At 41.3% G+C, this 18655-nt stretch overlaps 1 protein-coding gene across 6 annotated transcripts in view; it reads left to right on the top strand.

Moving 5' to 3' along the window:
• The first annotated feature begins 422 nt into the window (after positions 1-422).
• The window catches only part of LOC133409498 (striatin-like), a 36131-nt gene continuing 17898 nt past the window's right edge, over positions 423-18655 (top strand). For all 6 annotated transcript variants that reach the window (XM_061689586.1, XM_061689585.1, XM_061689584.1 and 3 more), the window contains exons 1-2: positions 423-768; positions 17862-17965. In XM_061689586.1, the coding sequence (XP_061545570.1) occupies positions 556-768; positions 17862-17965 (317 nt within the window). In that variant the 5' untranslated portion in view covers positions 423-555. The remainder of the gene's footprint in view (positions 769-17861; positions 17966-18655) is intronic.

The raw sequence follows: 18655 nt of genomic DNA, 5'->3' as shown, positions 1-18655 counted from the left end.
TTGCCATTTCAGAAGTGTGTATCAAACGCCTTGGTATCAATCAGTACCTGAGAAGTATCTCAGTTTCTAAAATGTTAGTGACCCCTGGTACAGATTACTCCACACGATTATAATTCAGATATGAATAAAGTGACGTTGCTTATCGTTGTGTTTTTTTGGGGGGCGGGGGGTGATTGTCAGGTGATAGTACAATGCTTTCATTTTCAAGATAATTCACAATTTCCCACCACCATGCTCAAGTGACGTTCACTTGTTAGTGTAACGTAATAGTACAATGCTTTCATTTTCAAGATAATTCACAATTTCCCACCACCATGCTCAAGTGACGTTCACTTGTTAGTGTAACGTAATGAGAGTGTGACCCCCACCCAGCTAGCTAACATGTAGGCGTTTTTTTTCCACTGACGTCATTCAATGACAGCTAGCTGTCAGAAAGTGAGTTCATTCCCCGGACTCGACAAGACGGTGCGCCGTCTAGAGCTCGGTGCCCCTTGGCTTGTATCTAGCAACAAGAAACGGTGAGACAGAGGACAACTCATTCCACCGAGCCCGGCCATGGACGAACAGGCGGGCCCCGGCGTGTTCTTCAACAACAATAACAACTCGGTTCTACCCGGCGCTGGTAAAGGACCGCTGCCTGATGGTGACGCAGGGGAGGCGGCTCGGGCGCAGTACAGTATCCCGGGGATCTTACACTTCCTCCAACACGAATGGGCCCGTTTCGAAGTAGAGAGGGCACAATGGGACGTGGAACGTGCCGAATTACAGGTGAATATCACCACATTTTCTACATTTATGACTATTTTCTCGTGACAGTATCGAGGAACAGCATTGTTCCGTTTCAATGCCTCTCGTTTGAGCTTGTGTGAATGATTGTTTCCATTACTAGGCTAGCTCGTTAGCTTTAGCATTGAAGCTAAATGCTACAGCGCCCCCCTGACCCGACAGCACGACGGCTGTTTTCGACCTAGTTACTGAACCCACGTTGAACTTGCTCTGTTGGATGACTACGTTTATTTTTGCGTGAATTCGTTAGGGGTCTTTAATAAAGAGGTATTGATTTGTTGTTAGCAAAATGATACAGCTGTTAGCAAGCCTATGTGTACTAACAGCCACGGGCGCTGTCGGTAACAATAGTTTTGTTGTTGTTATTAACGAAATATCGGGAAGAAGCTTTACGAAATAAATGTTGCTTGTATGGTGATGATGACAAAGTACTTTTGTAGTCGTCGGTCATTTGTTCTGTTTCTAGCTGGCTCCTCCAAAAGATCACATACCAGACTATGGAGTCACCATGTATTGTTATTGATTGTATCGTATGGCTATCACTGCCACTCCCCAGGAACACGGCTTTAAAATGAGTTTGAACGACTGTAGTGTGCATTATATCAAACCTCATTGTCGCTAACTTTAAATATAGACCATGAAACCAATTCGGAGACCTGGGTAATGCCATCCATATTCTACACTGCTTATCCTCACTAGGGTCGCGGGCGTGCTGGAGCCTATCCCAGCTAACTGCGGGCAGGAGGCGGGGTACACCCCTGAAGTGGTTGCCAGCCAATCGCAGGGCACACATTAACAAACAACCATTAGCACTCCCATTCATACCTATGGACAATTTAGAGTCTTCAATTAACCTAACGTGCATGTTTTGGCGATGTGGGAGCAAACCGGAGTATCCGGAGAAAACCCACGCAGGCACGGTGAGAAGAGGCAAACTCCACACAGGCGAGGCCAGATTTGAATCCGAGTCCTCAGAACTGTGAGGCGGATGTGCTAACCAGTCTGTCACCGTTCTACCTGGGTAATGGATAACTTTAAAAAGACTGCTAAAAATATTGTTAGCATATCCCTGTCCAATCATATTCACTGTTTATATATATATATATATATATATATATATATTTTTTTTTTTTAATTTTTTTTTTTTTTTTTTTGACGTTTCCTTCCACATGATGAGCCGTGTTACATGATGTTAATACCAGTTGTTTCTTTTTCTTTCGTTGATGCATGGTAGGGAATGGCATATAAATAGCATCCCAATTTGAAAGCAAACCACATAATAGACTTCCTGCAGTATCACATATTTAATTTCATGATTGAATTTAGGCTTCATACCAGAGGTTTTGTTGTTTATTTCCATTAATTTGAGCCTCCATTTGGATTACACCCAGTGCTCCCACAGTTACCTTGAAAAAGTAACAAAGTTACTTTACTGATTACTTAAGCTTAAACGTAACTTAGTTACTTTGCTGATTACTTGATTTCAAAAGTAACTCAGAAAAAAGTAATGTTTTAGTTACCTTCGGCAGCTGACAAGTGGCAGGAATGTCACTTATCCACAGTACAAAAAAAACACTAGCTTAACCGTACCCATTACTTTGTAATGTATGCCACACAAGTTACAGAATGACAACATGAGACAATAAGTTAAATGTAGTTGAAGCCACATTAAATCAGCAAACGTAGTGCAGACTTGACATGCCAACACAATAAAGTAAGTTCCTAAACGTAAACAAGCACACCATTATCAGTACAGTGCCGATTGTGGTCCATGAAAGCAACTGTGTGTGCGTGTGCGTGCGTGCACGTAAATGTGAAAGTGAGTGACACACAGACCATTGCTCCCACCACAGTAATTTTAATGTGAAGAGCGAGAAATCTTTTTTTCTTACTACGTGATATCAGCCATGCAGAGCGTTCAAACAGCTGTCAGACAAAGTTGAGAGTTCTCACGTTTCATTGTAAATATTATTTAAGAGAAGTATTGTGAGTCCTTCAGTGAGTCAGTTCTTACCCTCCATGACCGAATGGTAATCACGCACTCCGTATGAATAATTAACCCACAATGCATTGCGCGTTAGCACGGCAGTAAAACTGTATTCTTAATGTGTAAATAAAAAGGTAACAACAATCAAATACACTTTTCACTAAGGAAAATATGAAAAATAGTGTGGCGACAATGAAATCGGGCATTTCTTTGCACTTTATGGTACTGCACCGTCACTGTGCAGTGTAGAATCCACAGTCACTTTCCAATCGCTTTCTTCTATTTGTTGGATAAAAGGGCGTTCTCGGTTACATGCGTGTACACATTTGGACTTGTCTTTGTTTGAATCACAAGCTACAAATTACTGTTTGGTGATAGACATTGATTATGCAAAAGTAACTATTTTTGGATTGTAACTGTAGTCTAAATACTTTCCCGGGAAAAGTAACATGTTACTTTGCTCGTTAATCAAAATGGCGGATTTTTGAGTAACAAAGTAACGCATTACTGACATCACTGGTTACACCTACTATAAGTTATTTCAACAGCAGTCACAAGCATACCACTATCGTGTTATGATGAATAGGTATGACTCCATCTCTAGACCGATTTAAGTTGGAAAATGACTGCGTAGACACAGCTTTGTAGTATTGTGGTAGCATTTTAACTCAAATAATGCTGCTCTCTGTGCGGCCACTGTTTTTAACTTCCTGCCTGTCTGCAGCAACAATTCTAGCAAAGCACAGTGAGGTTGCTGAATGGTTTGTTTCTGGTGGTAAACTGCTGCACAATCAATTGGGGCTCAGTTTTTGTTGGTGTCTTTAATGACTGGTTGATATTTTGGACACCTCATGTCTAGTTAGTGCAATGCAGCATACCAGATTTAGCGCTTGTTCTTACTAACAATTTTAATCAGTATAGTCTTTAGGCCTATCACGATAATTACTATCTCGACTTATCGTTCGATAAATAAAATGGACACAATAATTTTTCCGGACTCAATAAATTGTCATTGTTGTGGTGAGACGGCGTGCGCATCACACAATGAGCTGACAAGAGTTGAACAGCTGAGTCATTAGCCACTAGTGGGCTCATGGAAAGCCGGCGGACACTCTTGCCGGTGTTGGCTCCGTCCAATACTCCACGCTCCACAGCCTTGCTCCATATGCAGCGTGTAGATTCACACTACAGAGACACTTAAAGAAAAGTTAAATGTATTTTATTTTTGTTGCGAGCTAATAAGATAGCCTGTAAGCTAACGAGGTAGCAAGTTGAGCTAAACAGCTCGCTCCACCGCACTGTATGTCGTTTAAAACATCAGCGCTTCGCTCCGCATTGTGGTGTGTGTTAGTCCCCAATTAACACAAACACAGGAACATAAATTGTTTATTAAGCATAACTTCAGTGGCCCACGTTATTCAGCCAGTGGTCAACTACAACGAACGTCAACATATATTTGATTGACAGGTGAAGGGCACGTTTTCGGCAGAAAAAACACACAGTAGCTGAGCTTACATGGAGATTGTTTTTGCCATTCCGATTGAAGCACTCTTGTTCAAGTGTTTATATGTGACGTGAGCTATTCCGATCAGGTGTATACATCATGTGCACTACATTTAATCGGAACAGCTGTGTGACATGCACACGTTGTCGGGAACGTAACGTCATTTATCGAGATGGAGGTCCGCCGTCTATTCAGCACAGTAGTTGCGATTGTTTTTATATATTTATTTTTTAAAATGCTTGATTACAAACAACATAAATAGTTAACAAACAAGATCTCTGTCTCATATGAGGTGTTTAAGGAGGTGTTTAAATGGAGCATTTTTATTGGACACAAGCTTCCTAAAATAAATTATTTACTGCCTTAACACTGACATATACTTTGCTGTACATATAACCTTGGAAAAGTTTAAACGGGAATTATGTGCCTACTCGATGATGAATAAAACAGCTAGAGCCTTTAACTCTGACACAATAAAAATTGATCCACAATGGGTTCTGACCCAAAGTTCTGTGAACCCTGCTATCGAAGAATCAGCTTTCAGTGAAGGAAACACTATGAATACAGGAAGTCGTCGATTTACAAACGAGTTCCGTTCCTACGCTAGCGACTTAACCCGATTTTCCCCGTAAATCGGATTTCACCGTTAAAGTCGAAATTTACGTCGAAATACTTCTGTTACGGGTATTGTCACACGTGATTGTGACAGCAAGCTCAGTGTGTGTGGGCGTGTGCGTCGAGGTGTGAGTGAGACGGGACTGCCTGCGCATGCGTGAAGGAGGAAGGAGTGCGCGCAAGTGCGAGTGTGTAGAGGAGGACCAGTTGTTGTTGAATGTGCAGAGGAGCTAATAAAGCCATTAAAGCAGCAAATCGGTGCTTCGTGCCTTTATTGTTGCCGCCATCCAGCTCAGCTGTGCAACGAGAGAAGGGAGTTAACCCCGAGGAGGACAACCTCGGCCCTGGAGAAGGCGTCTCCCGACCACGGTCAGGTGACCGTAGCAGGAAAGGTTAACACTTCGTATAAATAAACTAAAATACATTCAAATAAAAAAATAAGATGCTGTACTTACCATTACTGCTGAGAGTGTGAAAAAGGAGGGCGAAAAAGACCAAGATACCCCCGGCGCACAAACACAGACAAGCACTATGCACTAGCTAAGCAGAAACACTATGGTGCTGGGGATAAAATGGCGGACGAGGCACGGGCGTCATAAAGTCGAAACGTTGTAGGTTGAGTACGTCATAACTCGAGGACCTCCTGTAATAAAATACAGAATGTAATACAGCATATTGACATTACGATGTTGGCGATAACTTGTCGTTAATGTTTGTTCGACATTTTAGAAATTAACTAGAGTTTCTGTCATTGGTCGTTTCGACATTTAACTGAGGGCATTTGATAACACGACACTAATTAGCTTTGTTTGGGCCGAAGGCCGGCCCCACAGCTTGCAAGAATGTTGTCTAGCAAGCCCGTTAGGTCCTGCTAAGAGCCACTCCTCTCTAGCCGGACAGCCCATAAATTGTACTGTACTGTACTGTACATTTAATCATGTAAAAAAAAAAAAAAAAAAAAAACATGAAAGCTGCTGAAGTTGTTGCATTGATGTAAAGCGAATTTATTTATATAGCGCATTTCATACACAAGGTAACTCAATGTGCTTTACATGATTAAAAGCATTTAAGAACAAAGAAAAAGCTGCTTATAAACATTTAAAACAAACAAAGGAAAAAAATACAATTAAAACAACATACAGTGCAAGAAATATCATTTAAAAGTGGAAATGCTCTAAAAAGCATGGGGGAAAAAAGAAGAGTTTTTAACCTGGACTTAAAAACATGCCCACTTGGCGTGATGTCACTTCTGTTGGCAACTTATTCCATTTGTGTGCAGAATAATAGCTAAATGCTGCTTCAACATAGACAGAAAGCAGAGGCTCCTGTCTGTTAAGATAAGACTAAAATCCTGTGGTCATCAGTAAATTGACTTGGTCTTCTTTTATTATTATTATTATTATTTTTTTTTTTTTTGCTTGTTAAAGTTTGCAGCTCAATTTAGTCTCTGGTAGATTATTTAAAATGAAAATGTTTCAAATGATAACAAACTGCACTGTATCGTGACTATTACCTTGATTTCTTAAATCTTTTGTCATCGTCATCAGAGGCTAAGCGGGTTGTCTCATCAAGTTTCTATGAGTAAGAGATGCTGCGGTCCATGTTCAGACTCCATTTGGTATGATTTGCATGTGTGAAAGGGTTAATTTAAGCATGTTTTGAAACTTATTTATATGAGCCAGGATATAATTCAGTGTGTATGTAAGGTGTACCGTTGAAGAGGTTTTTGGAAATACTCTGGAAGCTGATCTGTTGATAGTGATTTTAGCTTGATTTTGATTTTTTTTTAATGTCGCAACTAGAACTGTGCGATATAAATTTGATCAATATTGTAATCACAATTAATATGAATCTTTAAATGAATAAATGAGCGATAATAACAAAAAATTATACTTTTTTCAAGAGCTAACTGAATAAATATGCTATTACAAATTGCAATCACGAATTGCAACTTAATGGAAGCAAATACAGTTAATGCATAAAACGCAATAACATTAGGCTGTACGCACAGACTTTTCATTTGAAAATCCCCGTCAGAACGGTACATCTACGTTGTTCTGCTTGACCATTGGTCAGGCGTGCACGGTCATAAATTGCAAAGAACTCGACAGTTGTGATTTCCCTCTATATTTACTTCTGGCGTCTTTTACTGCAGTCAGGCCAACAGAAAACTTTAAGTTAAGGCAGCCACTACGATTGTGAACAGTGTCTTACCGTGACACGCCCCCTCGCCGCCAACGTACTGAGAGGGCCATTTTCAAAATAAAAGCTTCATATATTACTACATTGGACAGCAATGTCATTTTAAGCTTTATTTTTAAGTTGGCCACGGAGCGCGGCCCTTAATGAAGCCTTAACCATACATTCACCCCCTGGTGGCTGGCTGACTAAAACGCAGGCACAACTGCAAACAAATCCCATTTCATATGAAGCAGTGCCCGCATTTTAAATGTAAAAAAATCGCGATCACGATTAAAATTGTATTAATTGTGCAGCCCTACAATATATATCCTAGTGTAAAGAGGTTGCCAACTCTGCCGATTCAATCGCTACAGACCACCAAACTTCATGTAACTTTCAGATTAGCTCAAGAACAGTGCGCAGAGAGCTTCATGGAATGGGTTTCCAATGGCCATGCAGCTGAATCCACATCACCAAGTGCAATGCAAAGCGTTGGATGCAGTGGTGTAAAGCACGCCACCACTGAACTCTAGAGCAGTGGAGATGCATTCTCTGAAGTGACGAATCACACTTCTCCATCTGGCAATCTGATGGATAAGTCTGGGTTTGGTGGTTGGCAGGAGAACGGTACTTGTCTGACTGCATTGTGCCAAGTGTAAAGTTTGGTGGAGGGGGGATTATAGTGTCGGGTGGTTTTTCAGGAGCTGGGCTTGGCACCTTAGCTCCAGTGAAAGGAACTCTGGATACATCAGCATGCCAAGAGATTTTGGACAATTCCATGCTCCCAACTTGGTGGGAACAGTTTGGAGCTGGCCCCTTCCTCTTCCAACATGACTGTGCACCAGTGCACAAAGCAAGGTCCATAAAGACATGGATGACAGAATGTGGTGGGAATGAATTTGACTGGCCTACACAGAGTCGTAACCTCAACCCGATAGAACACCTCTGGGAGGAATTAGAGCAGAGACTGAGAGCCAGGCCTTCTCGTCCAACATCAGTGTGTGACCTCACAAATGCGCTTCTGGAAAAATGGTCAAAAGTTCCCATAAAAACATTACTAAACCTTGTGGACAGCCTTCCCAGAAGAATTGAAGTTGTCATAGCTGCAAAGGGTGGACCAATGTCATATTGAACCCAATGGATTAGGAATGGGATGTCACAAATTCATACGTGAGTGAAGGCAGGTGAGCGAAAGTGAGTGTGTGTATGTGTTTAGTGAAGGCAGGTGAGTGAGTGTGTGTGCGTGCTGGTTAGAGCGTCAGCCTCACAGTTCTGAGGACCGGGGTTCTATCCCCGGCCCCGCCTGTGTGAAGTTTGCATGTTCTCCCCGTGCCTGCGTGGGTTTTCTCCGGGCACTCCGGTTTCCTCCCACATCCCAAAAACTTGCATGAATTGGAGACTCTAAATTGCCCGTAGGTGTGAATGTGAGTGCGAATGGTTGTTTGTTTGTATGTGCCCTGCAATTGGCTGGCAACCAGTTCAGGGTGTACCCCGCCTCCTGCCCGATGATAGCTGGGATAGGCTCCAGCATGCCCGCGACCATAGTGAGGAGAAGCGGCTCAGAAAATGGATGGATGGACGGACGGACGGCGGCACATTGATCGACTGGTTAGAGCATCTGCCTCACAGTTCTGAGGACCGGGGTTCAATCCCCGGCCCCGCCTGCATGGTAAAAACATGCATGGTAGGTTAATTGAAGACTCTAAATTGCCCGTAGGTGCGAATGTGAGTGCGGATGGTTGTTTGTTTGTATGTGCCCTGCGATTGGCTGGCAACCAGTTCAGGGTGTACCCTGTCTCCTGCCCGATGATAGCTGGGATAGGCTCCAGCACTCCCGCGACCCACGTGAGGAGAAGCGGCTCAGAAAATGGATGGATGGATTATATTATTTGCAGATTTTTGTATGCAATTATGTTTTCACTTGTTTTCCAATTCTTTTTCAACCTTTTCTTTTGGGGGGGGGGGGAACAAATCATGAGAACGCTTATTGACGGTATATCGCCGCTTAATACAAAATTCTTTGGGGGGAAATAATTTATTGATCATGATTTTATCTCTGGTATAATCTTGGGAAAGTATAATTATGCAACATCGGCTACAAAAATGAGGTTTGAAATTGTAAAATTAATATACATTTTTTAGATGTCTGTCAAGGAACAGAGGTATACCCAGTTATGCTATAAAATGTTAATAGGTGACTTGTGAGTCCAGTGAAGACTCAAGGGAAACATTATTTTAGCCACATCACTCATTCTAAACTTGGTAAAATGGGATACAGGATGTTTTGTGAATATTTTCATATTTATTTGAATCACATCACCAAATGCCTTTACATCCTCTTTTGACCTATGGGCAGAAAATAAGTAACCTGCTGTACAGTGTGACCCTCAGCAGCCTTCCAGTTATGGGGAAATCCCTGCTCCGTGCTATAATCTCTTTGCCTGAAGAATCTGTTGACTGCAATAATTTGACACCCAGAGAAGGTTGAAGGTGACTTAGAGTTTAAGATGACTCCCTGTGAGTTTAAGATGACTCCCTGTGAGTGTAGTGTGAAACATGGGCCCACTTTCTTATCTTATTCCCCCCCCAAAAAAACTCAAACAACATTGTGTTTATGGTTGTAAATGGAAGTAACAATTGCAGTTAATTGCAGAGAAGCTTAGTTTTAGTCAGCCTTGATAAAATGACTTATTACAATGTTTTTATTTTAACTTGCTCTAAAGACAAAGCCAGGGGCAAATTTGGCTCTATAGCAAAGGAAAAAGAAGCACTATGCCAAGCTCAAACACAGATTTGCACTGACTGTAGCATTCAGAAATGCTTGTCACTGTCATTCTTTGGTCAACTCAATACCTTTGTTCACTGTGCTGGCTGTTGTTCATTTTTACTTCCAGTATATACATCAGTTTGGGAAACTACAAATAAAGCAAAATTTCAAGAGTTGCGATAATCCAAAGTCAGAGGACTACTCGTTTTCTTTCTCATGTACGTAAGCACATCACAAACTCATAGCTTCAACAAGTCAGTCATTAGAGGTACCACAAAGCAATCGACAAATAGTCACTGTGGACAGAGAACAGTCAGTCCTTCTTTTTAAAGCCTGTTTCTCTGATCTTAACTACACCGACTGGGCACAGTTTCTCTGATAGAAAGTAAAAATATATCTCCTTGCCCAGGGTTACTAGGAACAACAGTGACTACGCAGGTCTCCTCGTGCTCAAGTATAATCAGTCATCCTCTACATTGGAGGCTACATTAGAGTAAAAGGTATGTGTTGCAGTCTTTTGAAGTGTAGTGAAGCTGATTGACATATCGAAAGCTATTCCAGATAGTGGTGGGCTTCTCTATCCTGTGGGGGCACATCCACTCAAAATAGGCGAAAAGCCACCACCTGCTTCCATGTTCTCACTCTCTGAGTTTGGTCATCAAGAACTACACTTTATTGTACAACTATGTACAGTATTGAGTAAACAGGATATGTAAAGCCGATTCACAGGCTATCTAGAGAGTTTAGTCAAGCATATGACTCCAGTGCTGTGAAAAAGTATTGTCCCCTTCTTAAATTCTTATATTTTTGCATAGTTTCCGCCCTTTAATGTTTAAGCTCATCAAACAAATGTAAATATCAGACAAAGATAACCCCAATAAACACAAACTGCAGTTTGTAAATGGTGATTTTATTTATTAAGGAACCAAAAACTATTCAAAGCTACCTGGCCCTGTATGGAAAAGGTAATGTCTCCCTCCTTGTTAAATCATGATTTAAATGTGGCTAATCACATTTTTTTTTTGTGGTCATTTTCACTGACCACACCCAAGCCGATTACTTCCAGACCTGGTCAGTCAAGAATTCACTTAAATATAGAACCTGTTTGACAAAATGCAGTCGGCCAAAAGATCTCAAAGAGCTGCAACAAAATGCCACGATCCAAAGTAATTTAAGAACAGATTAGAATCTGCAGTCAATCTGGAAAGGGTTACAAAGCCAATTATGAAGCTTTAGGAATCCAGCGAACCATGGTGAGAGGCATTATCTTCAAATGGAGAAAACATAGAACTAGACCTGCACGATATTGGGAAAAAAATTCCCAAATTTTAAACATGCGATATGTATTGTGACGTAAAATAATACAGGATCAGTGTTGGGAAAGTTCATGTTCTACACGAACTAGTTCAAAGTTCAGTTCATCGTTCCAAAAATTAACTACTTCAGTTAAAAATTTTGAACAAAGTTCACCGGTCCAAAGAAACAATCCTGATTGATCCCTGTTGAGTTACCGTATTTACTGCTGTTTGGACTGATGAATGCCTTTCACCTGTTTTCCTTCCAGAGTTATGCAGCTTTTGTTGCTGCCCTTGTTACTGCCAGTCTGATGGCATGTGTGGAATGTACTTGGCGAGTTATCAGGTCGACCATCATGTTCATCGTGGTGGGTAGCTGTGAGTTAACTGTGCTCATCGAAAGAAAACTTGCTTGCATTGTAAATATAGGATTTACACAAGCCCCTGTACCTCCTCTGGTTGCAAAGAGTCACCATGTGTGGAAGCCCCAAGGCCCGATGAATTCATGAATTCCTGTCAAATGGAGTAAACTCAAGCCTTGTCAGACTGGAATTCACTATGTTGGCTGTGTCAAGCTTTATTTATTTATTTATTTATTTAAATAGTAGTCCTTATTGTCTGTCGCACTGATGTGTGGAACTAAGACTCGTTTGCATTTCAGGCCCAGAATACATAATAATCATAAACAAATGTATAATATAGCAGTTGTGTGCTTCCTAGTTACCAACCCAAACATTAAGTTGTTAAAAAAAAAAAAAAATGCCCAATTTGCCTGTTGTAGGCTATGTTCCTTTTCTGTATTGGTGATGCAAGTATGATTTACTGCTGGTTGTTGCTCTGAATTAACTATTCTTCTATTAACTCAATGTAATGAACAGTTATATGGTTGGCCAAGTATTTCTTAGCTCTGATAGAAGTATAAAACAGAGTCCCACGTTAGGATTGACATTATGCCAAAGTGCAGACTTCTGTTCTTACCTTAGCAGAATTGTCTGTATCTGGTATTTATTGTCCTCTGTAGCCATTAGTTTATTACCTTACCTTCCTTTTGCCATTTCTGAAAAACCCCACGCTCTTGAATGGATGCCCCGTCTTACGTGTCACTCACTCGGACACACTGAGGAGCTCTTATCCCATAGCCCAATAATGCAGTCAGTGTGAGTCGAGGATTAAATGCTTCCTGTGTCTCTTTCCAGCCTTAGTTGACTCATTACATTCCTCCTAAGGTTAATGTTTGATCAGGGTGTAGATGGCAAGCCAGAGATTAACAAAGCGTCACTCTTCTCACTATCTGGCACCACAAAATAGCCGAGGTCTTTGGGCAAAGGTTTTATTCGGATAAGGATGTGAATGGTTGATATCTGTTGAAGATCTCTTTGGAATAGTGTCACATGTTCTTCCTGACATGCAGTGACAATTTGTGAAACTGAAAATAGTTTCGAAATCTGCAAAATTACTAATGTATGGGTTTGAACACCTCAATTTGATATTGATATTGATACTGGTTATAAAGAACCCCAAGTCAAATGTTCATTTTATGTCTATGCTGTGGGCTGCTAAAGTAATGGATGTTCATAATTTGGTCACCCTTTATTTACACCATTCAAACTTTTTTGACCCAGCCCCCTAAAAGAATCTGAATCGAGAATCGTTTGTAATTGGAATCGAAATGAGGAACCGGAATCGCTCAAATTCAAACAATCCCCAACCCTATCTGCCGGTTATTGTGCATGCAAAACGGTGTCAATTCACTTCCATGTGTCTGCAGACACACACCCCTGGGACTTATTCGCTGGGTGTGGGGCCACTCAAACTTTGCGACAAAACTTAGAACTATGCAAATTTCTTGGGTATCCCCTCACTTACACTCTGGTTTTACAGTTTAGAATTTACATAGTCGCTCCCACCACACTTCAGTTGGACATCCGGGTCCATGACCCCTGTCCAGCATGCTTCCCCTCCTGTCCAGTTCTGTCCTCTATTGCCCTGTCCTCACAGGGTGTACTAATGACCCATACAACATTCAAATCCAATGTGTCATTTTACTAGTTATATAATGTTAACCTTAATCCTAACCTTTCCCCATCTTGTTTACAACTAATGCTTTGTCTTTTGTTGTTTTCTTTTCCTATATTATTAAGTTACCTTTTCACTCTCTCTCCTTTGTTTTTTTTCTGTCACTCCCGTTTAACGACTGAACGACTGTAATTCTCAATAAATGTCCATCAGAATACAAAGAAACCACAGTGGCAGCTTAAAAAGTCCACTGTGACACAGTAAAACTGTTCCGGCATAAAAGGGACAGACCCTCCTTTCTGCTTGACCTAACAGCCGAACAGGACAAAAAACAAAAAATATTTTAAAACTAGTGTAAGTAGTCACACAGTAACGCAAACTTGAAATGTACAGTAGAGGAAAAAACTTCAGGATTCACGATGCATCGATCACTGGTCAACAACAAATATATTGTCTCAGTTTTCATTGGCTCATTTTGGGCAATGTTGATGTGCTGAATCCAAATATTACATTGGTTTTGCTGAATCAGGTCAACGTTTTGAACTATGGTCAGATGTTAATGGCCTAAATTTTGAACAATGATGACGTAACATGCAATTTACTGGTACTTTTATCAGTGTGTACAGTTTTATTTACGATAAGCAAAGTTTGATTAATAAACTGTTAACGATTTGGCATAAAAACCCGACCTAAACAACAGAAACAGATGTCATTTTCGGATTGAGCCGATGCAAAATTGTCCTAAATCAGTTGGAAAAAAAAGACAACTTGCAAAAAAAAAATAATATTTGTAACCCAGTGTAATCGATAATCAAGTCATGGCCAAATCAAATCTTGAGGTATGAAAGAAATTCCCAAATCTGCATTTCATACTTGTATGCATGCACACTAGCTTATTGATGTGCAACGTCAGACACCCAAGGAACTTTGTAAACATGGTTGTCAGTGCAGGATGCATTTCCATCCATCCATTTTCTTAACCGCTTATCCTCATTAGGGTCGCGGCATCCAAATCATTGTGAAGCCAGAAATAATGATGAATAAGGAGTTGTAGCCTGCAGACGAGAGTTGGCTTTGATGTTGCTTATTAAGCGCATCACTGACTGACACGCACGGAAAGTCTAAATTTAGGATATTTATTTTTTTATTTTTTATAAAACGACTGTCATAATGAACAGTACATTTGAGTTTGTATGCAAAGAGCTGTGGATGTTGAGAATGCCTCTTCCAATGTGAGGCAGACTCAAGTGCAGTCGTGACTCATTGTTGTGGGCTACAACAGCTCCACTTGCTATCTGTGTGAACTCGTCATCCAGCCCACTCAAACTCACACCACCCTCTGCATATAGATTCCACTGAAGGAATTCTATTTCGTTCCCTCTGGGATGTGAACATAAAGTTAACAAAAAAATGACGAGTTCCCATCCTGCCTTTGCTTGTTCCTGTGAAATGTTTTTTTTTTTTTTTTTTTTTGCCAGTATCCAAAATAAGTACAGTAAGTGAAACCTTTTTCTAAGTGGTCAGCAGCTGTCAAAACAAAGATTGAACTGTTTATTTCTCATAAATCCATGAAAAGAGTGTGGATTGAAGTAAACAGAATTGAAGTAGGCAGAAGTAAACAGCATGGCAATTGCTGATTGGTCAAGGGTGGAGCTGTCAAATGTTAGGGAATATCCGTATTTTGTTGTAGAAATCACTGAACGCTAACAAATTAGACAGTGATTTAGTACTTACTGGAACTTTTATACAAACTATTGCCCAAAACAGTGTTTTGAAAAATTGTTACACAAATCCCAGCAATTGCTATACAAAAATTATTTTGTATAGCGTAATGCAATAAATGCTATCCAGCCAGCCATCCATCCATCCATTTTCTGAGCCGCTTCTCCTCACGTGGGTCGTGGGCGTGCTGGAGCCCATCCCAGCCATCATCGGGCAGGAGGCGGGGTACACCCTGAACTGGTTGCCAGCCAATCGCAGGGCAGCAATAAATGCTATACAAAATTTATTTTATTTAATCTTTCGCACCCTGGTGTGGGTTTAAGCACTTTTAATGCTAAAAACTTGAAACTTTAGTCAATTAAGTTGGCCTGTCTGTGACGTCATCGCCACACGCCAGCACACAACTATATAGCATGGTAGATGGCAAATAATAAGGTGGTCCAGTGTGTGGAAACCCTTTCCATTTTGTTAAGATGGAGATGTTTAAAATAATTTGCTCGCTGTTTCTCCAACCACCTACTAAAGCGTCATAGGATTTTCACATTTGTTGCCACCCATTCCAAAGCTGACCCTCCAATTATCTCTTGGAGTGATGCCGCCACAGCACCAGCGCAAAGTAACGTAAGAAACAAAAGTTTTTACAGCAGATTACTGACACAAAGATTACACTGGCAGAGTGTTTGTGTGGGGTTAATGACTTTAAGAACAACAGCAGCGGAGTACAAGTACTCTGTCACCTTACACTGAACAACATGCTTCAGGCTACATGTCAACAAAACACGAAAGATCGTATCCTCCACGACTGGTTAAAAAAAACTCTTCCCTACCCGTAGCTAAACGTTACAGTACCACTGTGTATTCCCTGCACAAGTGTGCCAGCAGAGAGTTTTTAGTGTACTGGTCATTGATTACACATTGTTAAACGTTGGTGCACGTCTGTTTGTTTGTTAAAATTAGAGTAGTAGCAGATTGAATCACTGCTCATTTAATGCTCATTTAACCAGGAGATTCTGGTTTCACTTTATTTTTGTTATATTCTATTTGTATTACAGGAAGTCCTCGATTTACGAACGAGTTCCGTTCCTACGCTGGCGACGTAACCCAAATTTCCGCATAAGTCGGATTTCACCGTTAAAGTCGGAATTTACGTCAAAATACTTCTGTTACGGGTATTGTCACACGTGATTGTGACCGCAAGCTCAGTGTGTGTGGGCGTGTGCGTCGATGTGTGAGTGAGACGGGAATGCGCAGGCGTCGTCCGGCAGGACTGTGAAGGAGTAAGGATTGCGCGGAGGTGCGAGTGTGTACAGTGGCACGTGTAGTGACGGCGACCGGGGAAGAGTAGCGATTAGCGGAGGACCCGTTGACGTTGAATGTGCAGAGGAGCTAATAAAGCCATTCAAGCAGCAAATCGGTGCTTCATGCCTTTACTGTTGCCGCCACCCAGCTCAGCTGTGCAACGAGAGAAGGGAGTTAACCCCGAGGAGGACAACCTCGGGACTCTGGAGAAGGCGTCTCCCCTGCGTCTCCCGACCGCGGTCAGGTGACCGTAGCAGGAAAGGTTAACACTTCGTATAAAGAAACTAAAATACATTAAAATAAAAAAAATAAGATTCTGTATTTACCATTACTGCTGAGTGTGTGAAAAAAGGAGGGCGAAAAAGGCAAAGATACTCCCGGCGGACAAGCACAGACAAGCACTATGCACTAGCTAAGCAGAAACACTATGGTGCAGGGGACAAAATGGCGGATGAGGCACGGGCGTCGTAAAGTCGAAACGTCGTAGGTAGAGTACGTCGTAACTCGAGAAATTCCTGTATTTCTATGTGGCGGCACGGTGAGCAACTGGTTAGCACATCTGCCTCACAGTTTTAAGGACCGGGGTTCAAATCCCGCCCCCTGCCTGTGTGGAGTTTATGTTCTCCCAGTGCCTGCGCGAGTTTTCTCCGGGTACTCCGGTGTCCTCCCACATCCCAAAAGCATGCGTGGTAGGTTGATTGAAGACTCTAAATTGCCCGTAGGGGTGAATGTGTGTGCAAATGGTTGTTAGTTGTTAGACCAGTTCAGGGTGTACCCCGCCTATCGGCTGAAGATAGCTGGGATAGGCTCCAGCACGCCTGCGACCCTAGTGAGGACAAGTGGTTCGGAAAATGGATGGATGGATTATTTCTATGTTGAAAATCAACAGCAGAAGTAGCAGGTAAGCATACTGTTAATCCAACCTGAGGAGCTGTTAGTTGCACTTTATTGTGCAACAATACTTTGTGTATTGTGTGAATGCATTTGCCATTAATTGTTGTTTATTATATCCATAATTAATTTTATCTGATTTACCCTACAAGAAACAAAAGGGATCTATTTAATACTTAATTTTTTCAAAGTAAACGCTTTAGCACCAGGAAGAAACCCAGATGCAACCTCTTCCTTGTTGAAAAATCTACAGCTAAACAAGCTGAAAGGGGCATCACCACCACCTAGTCTTCAGAGGCAGTCATAGTTTCTCCAAAAATCAAATTTAACATAATGCATGTAAAGTGGGACTTGAAAGAGAAGTGTGAAAAAACAGAGACCATAGTATGTCAGTAACCTGATTAATGTGCGTATTTAAACTCAATCAGTATAGCAGCTCAAGCAGCTGCCTGTTTAAAAGAGAGAATATGTGCAGAATATTTTTGGGGAACAGCGTTGGTGGTTAGTTGTTGTGTAGGAGTGTGAGTAGGTTAGATTAAAATAGAAGGGAACATTATTAACATTATTTCCCATCCTGCCACGCATATTGATTTGACATTGTCCTATTTCAGTCTCGACAAAAGTAGCTGCTCTCTGATGTGCTGTAGCCTTGCGGAGGTTCACATCAAGTCTTTATTCCAAGAAAGACTGTCTTATCACGAGGATGCCAGCAAACCAGAAAAAAAATTATCTTTTTATAAACTCATAGCATGTATTTCTTTTAATCTTTTAAAACCTCACCTATTTTTGTATTTACAGGCTCAAATCGCCTTCCTACAAGGAGAGAGAAAAGGCCAGGAGAATCTGAAGAAAGACCTTGTGAGGAGGATCAAAATGTTGGAATATGCGCTGAAGCAAGAGAGGTGAGTGCCATCACTACTGAGTCTTCAACCCTCCCACAAACATGTTTGCATCTTTTCTTTGCTCTGAAAATACCTTTTGCCCAGATAAATGTGGGAAAAGGTGTAGTAGCATTTGTCAATAAATCAACATCTCTGGGGGTGTCATGCGTTCAAGTTCATTCATTGGCAAGTTTTATTCATGAAAAAAAATCCGAGCATTTTGAGAGCACAGAGTCAGAAGTCTTTCACATATCAGCAGTGATGTGAGATTCTCCTGGGTCTAGCTGTCTGATGTCTTAGGGAACACTCTGGCAAAAAGGTCATGTTGGCATGTCTTGATAAACATGCAAAAAATGAGGACAAGAATGGAAAATTCTTTCGCTAGCCGAAATGAGGTCAACGCCATAGCTCTTTCGCAGAAAGATTTTTATTTTTGTCATTCTTACGTGCACCAGCTTGTCACCATCTCACTGGAAAACCTTGTAGCAACTGTATTCTCCTCCTCCACCTAAAGACAATGTCACACACACACACTTTTCTATAAAAACTTTGTACAAACTGTATTATTCTGACCATGACCAATGAACAATAATTGGACAGCTGCTCACTGATTAGTGGCATGCAAGGGGGGGGGGGGGGGGGGGGGGGGGGGGGGGCATCCAAACAGGTTTTGGTGGGCTTTAAACACCTGCCCCACAAAGCCTCTCCCCC

Source organism: Phycodurus eques, chromosome 11 (assembly GCF_024500275.1).
Source record: "Phycodurus eques isolate BA_2022a chromosome 11, UOR_Pequ_1.1, whole genome shotgun sequence".
NCBI lineage: Eukaryota > Metazoa > Chordata > Actinopteri > Syngnathiformes > Syngnathidae > Phycodurus > Phycodurus eques.
Note: the sequence above shows the minus strand (reverse complement) of the source record. Positions and strands in the feature narration are given on the sequence as shown.